The following is a 15,000-nucleotide window of genomic DNA, read 5'->3' as shown; positions in this document are numbered from 1 at the left end:
TGTCCAAGGGGCGCAAGCTAGGCATGCTCCTCAAGAAAATTTTTGAAATTTAGACACTCACAGACGCAACTTAGTGCAATCTGGGGGATTTAAAGTGACAAAATTTCACATATGGAATTGATACTTGCATAGTGTCTGATAAGAAATACTACAATGTTAGTTTAAAAATAAACATATCACATGCAAGATGCAAAAAAATATTGCAGACACGAATTTGTACGTCAAACAAGCTTTCTTTCAAGCCTTTATATAATCTCCAGTGACTTTACTTTAGAGCTAAAATTTTGTTGTCTGTTTTGTCTTTCTTTCTCACCTCGTTGTAATAAAAATAAGACATTTTCTGACTGGAAGGAGACGGTCAAACTTTCTGAGGAGGTGGCCCATTGAGCCATCAACCGGCCGGTTTTGAGAAGGCTGATTTGTATGCGTCATCAAGAGTGTGCTAGTTGCTTTTAAATCATTATTTTATCTTTTTCCAGAGCTAAAAACTAAGAAAAGTTGAGCAGATTAAGCTACAAACATTTTATCACCGTCATCTTCTTGTATTTTGCCATAGTTATGATTTATTGATAACGGGGCTTAGTGTCATACAATTTAGGGTGTAACCTTGCTTGAAATTTCAAATAGGCCTCGTGCTCAGCCTATTTTAAAATTGCCCGCCTGATTACTCCCTAAATTGTACTCCACTCAGTCATATTACAATTATTAATTAACCCATTGACTCGTGGGGGTTCATTGACGAGTAAAATCCTCTGGCGTTAGACAGAGTAAAAATTAATTCTAAGTATGGCTGGTTTAGGCCAGTTCAGGGTAGAAAGGGTTAATGGAACATTTAAACTAGTACCGTAAAAACTTGTGTATAAGCCACATCTTTTTGCCAAAAAAAAAAAGAGTAGATATATTACGTTTTGTTCACCTTGTACAATGCGGGCAAATCCTGTAACTGGATGGGTACGAATGGTTTGAAAGTCAAAACAGAAAATGAGTGGTTCTTTGTTATATGCTCACATTGTTGTCAATAAAATAAAGGTGATTTCACATTGTTGTTTTGTGGAATATGGCAAAGAAATGCACAGAAATTCGTGCTGAATGTGCAGCACAATTATTTTTCTTTTTTAACCAATAATTTGTGCCTTGTGGTGTTGCCTTTGCCATAGTTGTTGTTGTTGCTTAAACTCCCTACTATCTCTCCACTGTGTGTGAGAAAATACCATGCTATTTGGGAGAACTCACAAGGCAAATGGCCGAAATTGTTGTCCTTCATTACTTGCATAGTGTGTTTGTTCATGGGGTTGTTAAGGTCTCGTTTAGTGACACGTTTTTCTTTCATCGATGGCTTCCATACATCTTTATAAACAGCTGATGTCCATGTTGTTTACTGATCGCAGTGAACAACATGACTCAGTCTAGACTTCCTTCTGTAAAGGATTGCGTGGTAACTTGGTAACTTTTATTAAGTTTGCACGTTTTGCATCATTCCAGGCCGTGCTTTATTTTCTCTCAAATTTCATTGTCTTTATTTCAACTTTGGGCTTAAATAACAATGAAGACAACTTTTGTCAGTCCCAAGAATTACAGAAATCAATACACTTGTGATAAGGTATATTAAGAGTTGCTTAACTTCTTAAGGTCGCTGCAAATACACAGCATTAGATTTTGGCAAGTTTATCACAAACAACTGGGAACAAACAAACAAACAACATTTTTGCCAGAGTGCTTTTTTCAAGATTTTATTTTTTTTCTCAAATCATGCTTGAAATTTTGGGGGTGCGGCTTATACATGAGTTTTTACGGTATTCAGGAGATCATAGGTTCAACCATTGTTATAAGCACAAGTTCACATTTTTTTCCGAGCACCCCACATAAATTTTGCCACATGCCTTGCTAAACTCTGTAACTATTTATATCTTTGCTCTAACTAGTTTTTCCTTTGTGGGTCTTTTGTGAGCTCATAATTTTTGAGAGAGATGTTGCCCTTGCAAATAGTGTCGTGGAAAATATATCTCATTAGTAGCACATTAATTTAGTAACAGCTGATATTTTTTTCAGGTGGCAGTCACAAAGGTTGAGTCTTGTGGTCCTGTTGACTTCCTTGTATCTCTCCATCAATAATCCAGGTAGATCAGAGGTTTTAAATAGCTTACCTGTAATTTTGATAAGTAGAAATGATGACTTTCCTCTTGACTGTGCATGTTAAATCAATGATTGATTTATTGGAAGGTTTATATGGGTATATGGTTACCGTAAGATTTTCATTCTTTTTGCAGTTTATTTGCTTGTAATTCCATTGGTGTACTGCACACTTTTACTTTCTTTTGCTGCAATAAGAACAATTGGATCAAACAGCTCAAAAAGCAGCATTGACTTGATACGAAAAAAATTCAAGAGAAAGAAAGGTGATTGTGTGAATCTGGTAAGTGAATTTGTTTTCCTATTATTGCCTGGAGGATATTTTTGTATTAATATACTTTATGGTGTTATGAGGATCAGAATTATTTTTAGTTTATCTGTCATGCAATTCCAGACTTTTCTAGAATTATCTAAGAATCTGTAGTATTCCAGAAATTTCTTTGATGTGACTCAGCAGTTTCTACAAATACTGTAGCACACCTTGTAATACACTTTATAATAAAGTTTCTATATAACGCGCGCTCTCATTGGTTTAAACAGCGTGCTTTATGAGAGTACAAAGCACGGAACAAACGAAAGCTCACGCCATCATCCGCAGAAACGCCAGATGAATTTCCGAATTTTACCTTGGGTATTATTGAAGCTGTCAGTTAAAGGCTTGCTCAGATATTCTGTCAAGTGCTTTGGATGGAAGACCTCAACCGTCGCCCGGTCCAGCAGTTCTTTCAAGCTCAGAAAGTCCTCACGCTGGAGTTCTTCATTTACAAAATTCCCAACAGGTTTTCAGATTCCAGCCGCAAGCAATGAACAGTTTGTTTTCCAGTTGTCATGTCGGAAACGTGCAGGTTTTCATGGGCAACAATTCGGCCGGTTTTCACTGAACTTAATCATTTAGATCCTCTTTTTTGCTGTTTTTTACGGACTGAAACCGAACATTGAGACACTTGTTTTTCCATAAATTCGAATTTTGTGTGATTTCTGTCAAGCCACTTTCCAGTTGATTGATGTTTTGACAAGCCTTTGTTTCATTAACCAATCAAATAATCTTAAACATTCTTACAAGCGCTCTGATTGGTCCAAAGTAGCGTGCTTTATCAGAGTATAAAGCACTGTGCTGACGACATCTCAGTTCGCCACAAGCAGCGCGCGCTTTGAAAATAAAGTAGAATTTTTGAAGAAAATTACTTGTTTTTTATCATAAAACAAATAAAGAAGCCTTGACTGTGCTCTGTTCTGTTGTAAAGCACTTAGGAAGCGGCTAGAGCACTCAAGAAGTAGGGAGAAACACTCGCCTATCGGCTCGTGTTTCCCCCTACACTTCTTTCATGCTCTAGCCGCTTCCTGCGTGCTTTACAACAGAACAGAGCACAGTCAAGGCTTCTTTATTTGTTAAATACACTGTAAATAGCAACAGAACTTTCTAGATGCTTAGAGTAAAAGTATAAAAGCAGGCTTGTAAATAATAGAAAAAACTCTTTGCCCGAGGGCTTACCCTTGTGGCTGGCTGTGATTGATGATGCGATAACTGTGACGAAGCGATAATCAACTGCAATCACTATGGTGAAGCGATAACCTTTGACCTTGCTATATCTGGAGAGGAGAAAGAGACGATAGCTGAAAAGGGAAGAAGATAAACAGTCGAGAGTATATAATGAAGTCTTCCATAAACGTTTGTGTACACGGAAAATCAAGTGAGTGGAAATAATCCAGTGAATCAAGAAGGTCAAGAATTGTTGTTTACAGTCCGTGGAACATGGAGTTCGAATTTAATCAAGATGAATGCCTGAATGGTCATGAAAGACAGTAAGCCCGCTTTGCTTTACGCACTGCTTAACTTAATCTTTAACTGAAGTAATTATTGGTACAATGTAAAACTAATTAAATAATAGTGAAAAAGGGTAACTGCTTGTTGTCACACTTTTGTTGCATGCCTTATATCGTATTCGGGAGTTCTTTTCATTAAATTTTTTATGCCTTGTTTGCGGACATCTCTTGGTTATTCCTGCACGTAACAATGGAAAATGATTTCATTTAGCATTTTTGCATACTTGTCAATGAAATACACAGTACAGTGTAAATGAGTTTAATTCCTGGTGCAACTGCAAAAGCTTGGAACTGCTAATATTGTTTTTAAGGACATTATAAATGTTGATCTCATTTTGAAATTTTTTATTTGATGAAGATGGGTGCATTTCAATTAATTTTTTCGTTATGGTTGTTGGTGAGTCCCTCCTTGTTGGCTGGTTTGGTGCTTATGGGTTGTTAATGTGCTGTTTGATAATAGGCATTTTCATGTTTTGGAATTTGATTTCATTTTGTTTTCTGTTAATGTACAGTATCAGCTGGGAGACGTTAATGATCAGTGAGGTTTGCTATCAAGAAAAAAAAATGTTGTCCTAGATTTGACACCTCACTTGGTGTTAGTTTTATATGTGTGGGGTGCTGTTTTGGTACTTACAGTGTAATCTGTTCGAGAGATGTTGAGCAGTAATAGTTTGCACTACTTTTTTCCTAGGAACTTAAGCTTGCTGCTATCAAGCAATCCCAGGAGGACTTACGTGCTTACATCAACATGTACGACACTTCAAATTAATTTTGTTGTTATTCTCTCCATTGTTTCATTGTTTAACAGCACAGACAGGGGTCACAGAGAACAAAAATAACAGTTCATACATGTGTCATCAGTATAACAGTGCCATTTGTGTCCCTTAAACTCTTTTAAAAATGGCCAGGCATGTTTCTTTTCCTGTATGTTGGGGATTACACAAATACCACCTCTGTTCTGAATCCCATTTTGGACCCACCTCAAGAGGAAATGCTGCTCCTCAAGCAGGGACAAAAATAATCTACAAAAAGGAGGGTTGTTTAAAAAAGACGTTTTCCCACACACAGGACAACAAATCTAACCTCTTCACCTGCCACTCCATGTAGAGAAACAGGTGTCTTTAACATACATGTAATTATCCAAGTAAGCAGGTTGCTAGATAATCTGGGCCTCCCCAACTACCCTGCTTGGTTTTCAAGGTTGAAGGGTTTCATTCCCTAATAGGGGTTTAATCAGTGCATGTGAAAGGCGATCAAGTTGATTCCATTTTGAATAACGAGTGGAGGAAAGCAATACACCATAGGAATCACCTTTGGAGGGTGTTTGTGCGTGATCAAAGAGATATCAATGATGCGGTAAATGGTATATAAATCCCAAAGAAACCTACCGGTATGTACCTGATTGAGATGTAATTGCATTAAAAATTATTTTAGAAACATATCTTAAGAAATTAACCAGGATCCACGGCGGTTTTGGAACACATGTTGGCTGTTTCTTCATTCCAAGTATACTAACATATCTAATAACATTCTTCTTAAGGACATTGGTCACTGACTCCTTTAAAAACTTTTTGGACACCTGACCAATTCCAGCTGCCAGACCTGTGATATTCGCGGCTTTGGTAGCCGTACTTGCAATTATCTTTTTTCAGCCATTGTTGCTAAAGGTTTGGTATGTATATAAATGCTAGTCCATGCCAAACAGCCGGGGGGCTGTCAGGGGCGGCAAGCTTTGGGACTCCGCCTTTTTTTGGGCGTTGGCATGACAGGCACATTACTTGTCATTGCCTTAGAATTGAGACAACCAGGCTGGCAATGGAGAACAAATAAAATGCAGGCATGTGTCGGTGTACTCTTCCTGCCAGAGTTGCCTCTGCTGGCCCAGCACCCTGTGTGGCACGCTTTCCTGCCCGGACTTTGCACTGGTGCAACATCTTGTGGAGGTACTTGCACTAGTTCTTGTGCACTAACCATTTTTGAAAAAAGAAATGTTTGGTCTCAAATTCTGGGACTCCTCATGTGGCATGCCCTTTTTGGGTGGTGAGGGGGCAATCATGGTGTGGTTGGCGATGGTGAGCACGGCGCTGACAACCACCATAAGTCTCCCAAACTGAAGAGATGCCAAGCCTGCTGCAGAAGACAGCTCCTGCTGGATGATGTAATCACCTTGAAGGTCTTTGTGCCTCTTTGCAAGTGAGTTGGAGGAACCCTTAGACCAGGGGGTCAGTCACCAGACTGACAAGAGTGGACATGTACCGTTTGTGGTATTTTCCCACATCGCACTCGCACATCTTGTCAACTTTGTTGTGTCCTAGGTATGCACCCCAAGAATTTATTTGGCACTGAAAGGACCACCAGCTGCTCCCATTTCAGTGCACCCTCAGGTCCAGCCAGACCTCTGCTTGTTGATGTGCACATGGGTGGCACGCCTAAGGGGTACCCGGTGTTCTCATGGGAATAAAAAAATTCTTTCAAAACTTCATCAATCTCTACCATTGTTGCAGCTGTTCAAAAAGAGGGAATAACTCTAACACAATGTGATATGGGTGCAGGAGGAAAAAGATGAGGTGGGAGTGTTTGTGTGCTCGTAGCCCAGCAAGGAGTTCTCTCATTTTGGCAGATCCCAGAGTGCCCACATAGTTTTCAACAATAATATTTCCTTGGAGTTTTTTGCTGTTGGGGTGTAAAATGAGAGTGACAATGTTTTTGCAGAAAGGCTTGGTGATGGTGGTGAACTGCTTGATGACAACCCAGATGGAAATTCCTATGTGTTCCACATTTAAGTCCAAGGAAACAAGTTCTGTTGCCCGCCCTTTTATGTCCCTCATGGCAGCAGTCGTCAAAAACCAGAAGGGTGTTGGTCCCTTTGAAGAAAAAAGAGAGCTCGTCCTGCACCAAGGTGACTACAAACATCTGGTTGTCCTTCTCAGCAAAGCCGTTGTAGGTTTTCTTTGTGCACATATGTGGGGTAGACAAGGATGATGTAGTTGAAATTACCACAAAAAGGGGCTGCGGAGCAGGTTGAGAAGATATGCTGTCTTGCTGCTGTTAGTGGGGCCAACAAAGAATGCATTAGAAGGGATACCGCACAAGTCCATCAGTACTGGATTGCATCAAGCTGTCCGTTTAACAGATTCACGTGGGTGTCGGAGACCAATTAGTAAGTCCAAGGCCCAGAGCCTGTGGCCGAATACTGAAGCTCCAGCTGCATGCTGCCCTTGCTGTCCAGCAACTTTAACCCACTCCTGACATGAAAGAAAGTTTTACAAACAGGCTGTACTTGTTGCCAGGTCAATGTAAAATGAAGTGGTTGTGATTTCCGCTGACAGGCTCACATGGAAAAACCATGCCACCTCTTTCCACATGTCCACCACCTCCATTACCTGGCTGTACACCTTGTTGGGTACACCGTCTATGGCCACCCAGACCAATGTCCTCAAGGGTTGGCAAATGTTTCGGTGTCCTGCATGCCTGCTGTCCACTCATCCTTGAACAGGATCAGAAGGCCCTTGGCAATGAAAAGGTCCTGCACAGATGGGTGTGGTTGTAAAAGAACATCTTTCCACTCCGATAGGTGTTGGAAAGGTCCTTTGTGAGGGTGACACTCCAGACCTGGATCTCCATACAAATGCACACCTCAGTGCCCGCTGCACCATCAAAATAGCAAACAAATGAGGCTACCCCAAACGATGAAAATGGAGACCCATTTATTTGTGAGCAAGCAGGCAATCATGCTGAAAGCAATAAAGAAATACTCAACAGGCTTGTAAGAGAGAAGGCCTCCTAGAGAACTGAGGAAAAATTGTTGTTAAAAGTGTTGCAAATGGTGTGGGAAAACTCCAAAAAGGGTTCTTTTTGTTCTGAAGTACGAAGGGTCGCTCTCCATGTTGTGGACATTAGTCCTTTTTATCTCATGGTTAATATCCAGGTTCACACCAAAATCTATGCTTTCATCCCGGTCTTTTCCAGTCCACCCTTAATGACATTGGCCAAGTGCCTGGTGTAATGGCAAGATTCAAATGGGCATGTGCACTCCATGTTTAAGGGCAACTTCTACAATACATTTTCGAAGATTCTTTCCAAACTCTTCTTGCACTAGTTGTTGGGTCACCAACCCCTCCTCCAGCAAAGCTGCTGTGAAGATTGTTTAGTGCAGACAGAATTCAGTACACATAATGCTTTTGTCAGATCTGACAACTTTTGGACAACAAATGAGTCATACTGGTAACCAAAGCCTGCTTATCAATAACGTTTTGGTCAATATCTCTCCTTCCATTATCTTTGAACCTATGCCATCCATTTTCATCTGGATAAACACCATTTTGCCCCCTACCAGAGGCCCCAGTTGAGACCAGTGTGAAAGTGAATGTCAGCTCTTGGCAAAACCCCAAATTTGGTGCATAGTTTTTTGAAGGAGTCTTGGTCATATTTGTTGGTTAGCATGTCAAAAGTTGGCACTTGAGGAATGTCTGAAAGTTTTTTAACTCCACCCATCTCGTGGAGAATCCTCCCCGTCGTAAAGTACGTGTGAAACCCAAATATCGATACAATTTGTTCTGGAAAGCTCTTTTTAAGGAGAATATCTCAGCTGACACCGCATCATGTTGTCGCACACCACTAAGCATACAAATGTAGTTATGTGTATGCAGCTAAACGGCCATGTCTGGACTTCAGTGCCATCTATAAGCTGTTGCTGTGTTTTCATCAATATACTGGTAATGGGAATTACCAAATTGTCAGGTTTGTTTTACTTTAAGATGCTACTATCATGATCTACTTCAGATCTTGAAAGTGTGATTGCTTAACATTTGACTGGCAAAATTTTGGGCTTTGATTTTTATCAAAAGGCTGTTTACTTTGAGTGTAAGTTTTGGATTTCATGGTCTGCATTACTTACATTCAAATCTGACTGGTTGGACCTAAGAGGGTTGGATCTAAGGAAAAGTGACGTCATTGACTCTCTAGCTTAAAATTTCAGCGTATAAATGTAGCATATTATAATTATATGCAAAACGTGAGTTTAAAAGTCTGAAAGCTCGAAACTCCTGTGCTGCAAATTCATTCAGCTGCGTACACACACTTTGCATTCTTAAACTATTGAGTCTTTGACGTCATTTTCTCCTCGATCTAACCCTCTCAAGACTTTAAAGTTAGAAATGGCAGACCATTAAATAGGAAAATTCCAGTTAAATAAACAGGTATCTTTTTTAGATCAAGGATTAAAACTTGGGTCACTTTCTGTTTAGTTGACATAGTTCTGAAATCTAAAGAAAAGTGAAAATTGATTTTTTTGTCATGGTGGCACTTTAACTGTAAAAATCTTGGTTGGTGTGTAGTAAATCTCGACATTTTCAAGCTTCTCTTTCAATTGTTTTGGTGGCCCTGAATGGAACGAAATCACTGGTACAGGAAGCCTTGGGTTTACGTCCAATAGCAGCTCTGGAGGGAAGCTGGGGTCTGCTGATTTGTTTAATGACACTGACCTTGAGAATAATCTGCTTCTGGGTTGCAGCCAGCCAGGCGTCACAGGCCGCTCTCTGTTTGGGTAGGGCCCATCATTTTGAAAACTGAGAGTTTGTTTGTTGTTTTTACTGGTGCAAGACAAAAAACTTGTCGCCCTTTGGGAGCCAATCAACAACTGCTGTGGTGCCCTTTGGTCGGTCTCCTACACTGTGGGCTAGAACAATGTTGTTAACATCAAAGGTGTCACTGAAAGCCTGTCGTTGAAGTCCCCGAGTGGCAGCCTGTCAGTTGGCCCAGGCCAGGAGTTTCCAGCAGTTCAAGGCCCTCTTTGACAACAGCACAGCCTGGTTCACCCTTGGTGTGTCCTGCACCAACGGCCTCTTTAAACTCACATCTGGCAAGAAGGTATGCCTCACTAACGGTCGCCTCTTCCTCCTTGGACTGGATGACAGCAAGGGAGGTGCTTGGCCTTATGTAGGCGACTACATGGATGACTGCCCTGTGGCCTTTTCAAAAAGGAAACTCCAGGTCCACCTTGACCAGCTGCTCTCCTCCAACAATTTGGTGGACAAAGCCCTGTCATCTCACCTTGCGATGGTCGGGTTTGGGTCCCTTGTGCACGAAACGATAACTAAGTCAAAGGTGTTGATCCTCGATTTGAATGGGGATTCCCTTGATAATCATGATGTACCGATACGAGGATGCCTTGACTGGCGATGGAGAAGACTGGCAGCCCATAAGACTGTCAGCCCATGGATTTTCCTGCTTTGGCACAGCCTGCTTTGTGACCCACTTCTCCTTGGACTAGCCCCATTTTTTGTGGAGGCGCCTTTCGAGCTCAGAAGTGCCTGGTGAGCTGTGATGGCCCTTCCTCTTTCCTTAAGTCTGTGATTCACAAATCTGGCACGTGGGGCCCAACATTCCATTCCGCACTCACATTCCATTCCTGCCACAAAATTCCTTTCTGTCATAAAAATGGTTGCTGTTATTCATCGTGGTGAAGTACAGTAATAATAAAGTATTCTCATTTGTTTCACAATGTGGTCACTTGTGATGGAGATTGCGACGATTCGACTGCATACTGCTAGTCTTCATCAGGCGACGAGGTCGTCTGGTTATGCGTCAGTCACCTTTTAAGCAGGATGCAGGATCTTTTTAAGGAGGATACCAAAACAGCGAGGATCGAAATGCACCAATCACACGTGCTGAAAACCAACCAATTGCAGCGGAGCATCCTGCTTAAAAGGTGACACGTAACCAGGCGACCTCACTGCCTGAAGAAGACTCGCAGTATGGAGTCGAAATGTTGCGATCTACATCACAAGTGACCACATTGTGAGACAAACGAGAATACTTAATTATTAAATTCATTTCTGATCATAAAATTGGAGATAAGATAAAAAAAAGCAAGTTGAGAGACCGGGTAGGCACCACTTATTGCTCATCTCTGAGAGTGCTTCTCTGCAAAACAAAACCTTAACATATAACAGCCCCAGCAGGTTTCCGCGTGCAACAGACATTGTCAGCGCAGCACAGTTGACAGAGCTGGGCCTCCAACTGAGGTATGCGGCCACATGCACAGCAGGGTTTTGGCAAGAAGTCAGGCAGGTGTCAGAGTTGGGCATGATGCATCCCACATATGTCCTACAGGCAGCTTTTCCCACACTGACTCTAGGAGCCAGACTTGTTGTCCCATGTGTGGGAAAATATATTTTTGCAACAACCCTTGTTTTTGTCACACATGTCCAATATACATGAACTGAGTTGGGTCGTCAATTGCTGTTTATGGCCTGACTCACCGGATGTCGGGTCGTGAAGTTTAAAAAGGAAGTAACTTTACTGCAAGAAGTTGAACTGCCTGGGGCAGCTTCAAATATCTCGATGGATCGTCATGATCCGATCAGGTCTCTCAGGTGGTGAGAGAAAGAAAAACTTCGATGAACAAAGGAGGCTGTGCTGCTCAAAGATGTTGTATGCTTCGTTCTCAAAGAGTAGAGACTAAAATATTGATATACGCATAGAAAATTATAAACATTGACCAGAACAGCATTCACAAATGTTGCGAATCTGTCCTTAATACCCTGACAACATGCTGTTCAAAAACAACTAATGACTGTCTGTAATAGCGCTCCGAAATGTTGAATGCTTCCTCAAAACATCCAAGTGTAGCAAAAATCACCGCAAGCTTCCTAAAAGCATCCGTTCGTTCGTTCATGGCGTAGCGAAATTAATACGCAGACAACATGCTGTTCAGAAACAGAAATAATGATTGACTGTAATAGCGCTCTGAAATGTTGAATATTTTGTTCTTAAAGCGTAGCAAAATCCCCATGCGCTTCCTCAAAACATCCAAGTGTAGCAAAAAATGCTGCAAGCTTCCCAAAAGCATCCAAAAATGGTGTCACATGCTTTAGCGTTTTCAGTGCCCTCACCTTTACTGGGCCAAACTTTTTATCTAGGATTTTTTTGACAGTATTTTTTAATAAATGCGGCTATGGGACTTTTCCTGTAGTCATTTACTCCAATTGTCAATTGGTTCCATTTTTGCCCAGTAAACGTAGCTCAGGCAAGGCAGCATTATTGGGTTGTGCTTGTACATTCTAGGAGAAAAGAGGGCCTAAAGGAAAAAGAGGATTTTTATGCTTCTTCTTCCCATTGTGTAACAACTTTTTAAATAAACACATTTACCAACCTAAACACCAACCTGAATGTTTCAAATTCTTCAATTCCCAACGCGAAGTTAAACCATCAAAACACTTACTGTTTATTAAAGAACGACAACTCCTATGATATTGCGACGAGAAAGTAACTGCTAACACAGAAACGAAAATGCTGTGCAAATTCTTTCCCAACAACTCCATCCTTCACATAGAAGCAATGATATTTGCAAAATCGTTACTTCCTATCTGAGAACAAAGTGACGATATATGTGATTATAGCAGCATTTTTAGTTGTTTTCAGCTTAACAAAGTCACCAGCACCAACCAACCATATCCCAATATGGTTTAATTTGGAAAGTCAGACTTAAAATTCTACTACCGTACTCTACTATATACGAATTCTAAGAGTTGCGTTGAAAAAACCCCTTCCACACCAGTACTCATTAAAACGCATATGCCCAAACTATGTACATGTACAAACAGCGGCCTGCATTTTCAACCCCATGTCCGGCCTCAAGAAATTATGCACTCATGTTGCAGAACATCTCCAAATAAACCGTAAACCAGCACTATTGCTACAAAAGCAAATAAAGAACTTCAAAACTATTGCCCAATATTAATCACCTAAACACGTCGAAGTCGTTAACAGATTTAAACTTTTCATTAAAAACAGAATGCTAATCTGTTTGAAGAACACAGCATAACAATTAATTTCATGAGTTTTGCGTTCTTTAAATATCAGTATACCCCAAATGGCAACCTCGCATTGTCGCTGCTTCAGGGCCACATGTTTCATAAAAACCCCAATAAAGCATATACCGGTATTTTCTGGAAGCTTAGGAATTGTAGATTCTGATTATTAGTTGATTTAAGGCAAGAAATAAAAACCTTTCCTAAAATAGCCATCATTTTCCAAAAAGCATGCAGTTTCACAAATTGAGTTCATTTCCGGTGAGGATTTAACCAGAAACTATGTTTTCTTCACACCTTGATCTAAAAAACGGTGTTGGGAATTTTGATTAATTGTCTGGTTTGTTTTTTTTCGCTGTTAAACTTTAAGTTTTTATAAAACACACAGCTTCTTTTCTTAAATACTCATTACTTTCGAAGGAGGCAACAAATAAAAACTCCCGAGTGGACACAGGTTTTTTGCCACATTATTGCACAAGATTCTTGCCAAATTTCAGCGAAAAAGGATGAAAACTCGCGGTAACTGGAAGCATGCGTCTCATTCGGTGAAATTTGCATTTGAGTTTTGAGAAATAAAGCAATTTGTGGACATGAGCTTCTAATATTATTAGAGATAATTTATTCATAGAGTCGTTTTTCCTTTCAAACTTTGTCTGGAAGAAACTTTTTTTTTGCAAACTTTTTGTAATTAAAAAAACTCAATGAGGTGTACCTGGGAATATCAAAATGTAAAATGGCAAAATTATCAATTTTGGGGTATACTGATTCCTTACAACATCACTCCCAAGGGACCAAGCATGATCGTAACAAACCTGCAACACAGTCTTCAGTAATTTGCGTTTCACCTTAGAGGCTACCGCTTTAATATTATGTGACGATCACAAACGAGTAACAAATACGAATAACTTATAACACAATTATTGTGTCCTGGTGGATTGACATCACCACCTCAAATGACGGCTCGTCACAAAGTAGACGGGTCGTCGTGACCTGTCAACATTCAGGCGGACTCAAAGCCTCCAGTAACTTCACATACACAATTTTTTCTAAGTCTCTCACCACCTGACATTTCCAACAGTCGGGTCGAATTTTCAAGTGATGGCCCGTTACGAACTGTATGGGTCGTCACAACCCGTCAACATTTTCAGTTGGCCTTATTGCCTCCACTATCTTCACATACACGATTTTTTCGACTCTTCAAGTGATAGCTCATCCCGATCAGTCACATTTTCAGAAATTTCCTCAAACCTTCTTTCAAATAGCAACTTCCTGTTACTTTACTTCCGCAAACACCACGACCTGACTTCCCTTGACGGTACCTCTTTACCAAAAAGTCGACCCGACTCTGTTTGTGTGTATTGGGCAACCCTCGTTTTTGTAGATCTTGTCCCTGGTTTTGGGGCTGGTTCAGAGCAGCTGAGGTGGTATCTGTGTAATCCCCACTATACTACCTGCTACTCGATTTGGACCAGAGCAAAGTACCAAGGCAATATACGATTACACTATAGGTGGACAGAGATTGCCATACAGTTGCACACAGAGGAGATATGTGGATTTTATAGGCAATGACTTTTCTTATTTATTTAGTAAGTTGGTTTTTGTAACAAGGCCCATCACAACTTAATAGTGAAAAATAACTCAAATAAATAAAGGTTTTACTAAAATAATACATTATTTAAAAGTGCAAAAATATGAGATGCATATATGACTAATATGACTCAACAATGTATTAGTTCAATATTATTGGCTTAAATATGTTTAAGAAAAGTGTCTCTGGCCTCACCTTATACAGCATTTGCCAGGCATTTTGAATCTTAACATTGAACAAATCACTTTGTGCATGTAATTTTGATAAATATAATAACTGTTACAACATTTGTTACACTAATTATCAGGGGTGACAACTTTGTTTGCAGTTCTATTCAGATTCAGGCATTAGAGGACAACTTATGTGAATTCCTGGAAGAATTTTATAGGTGGGTTTTGATTACAATAAAATGTATTTTAAATATTTATAGGCATGGTATTGTGGACAGTGAAATGGTCATTCTCGTTGCCCAACTATAATAAATCATTTACAAGATAGTAGGTTGTTGTGTGGATTTCAAACATGCAGAAAAAGAACAAAAAACGAATTACTCAGAATAATTTATTAATAGTTATTTTTATTGGTCTGACTGACTTGGTTTGCTTTTGAGTAGAGCCTACAGTTAATTTAGACTTCACTCTTTCT

At 40.1% G+C, this 15,000-nt stretch overlaps 1 protein-coding gene across 2 annotated transcripts in view; it reads left to right on the top strand.

Annotated features, from left to right (window-relative positions):
- LOC138007074 (protrudin-like) overlaps positions 1 to 15,000 on the top strand; it is a 29,437-nt gene that overhangs the window by 1,167 nt on the left and 13,270 nt on the right. The window contains exons 2-5 of one of the 2 annotated variants that reach the window (XM_068853786.1): positions 2,050 to 2,117; positions 2,268 to 2,413; positions 4,646 to 4,704; positions 14,684 to 14,743. In XM_068853786.1, coding sequence (XP_068709887.1) covers positions 2,050 to 2,117; positions 2,268 to 2,413; positions 4,646 to 4,704; positions 14,684 to 14,743 — 333 coding nt within the window. Of the gene's footprint in view, positions 1 to 2,049; positions 2,118 to 2,267; positions 2,414 to 4,645; positions 4,705 to 14,662; positions 14,744 to 15,000 lie in introns of both variants that reach the window. The other variant, XM_068853785.1, reaches the window with a different exon arrangement.

The sequence above is a fragment of the Montipora foliosa genome, chromosome 6 (genome assembly GCF_036669935.1).
Source record: "Montipora foliosa isolate CH-2021 chromosome 6, ASM3666993v2, whole genome shotgun sequence".
Lineage (NCBI taxonomy): Eukaryota > Metazoa > Cnidaria > Anthozoa > Scleractinia > Acroporidae > Montipora > Montipora foliosa.
Note: the sequence above shows the minus strand (reverse complement) of the source record. Positions and strands in the feature narration are given on the sequence as shown.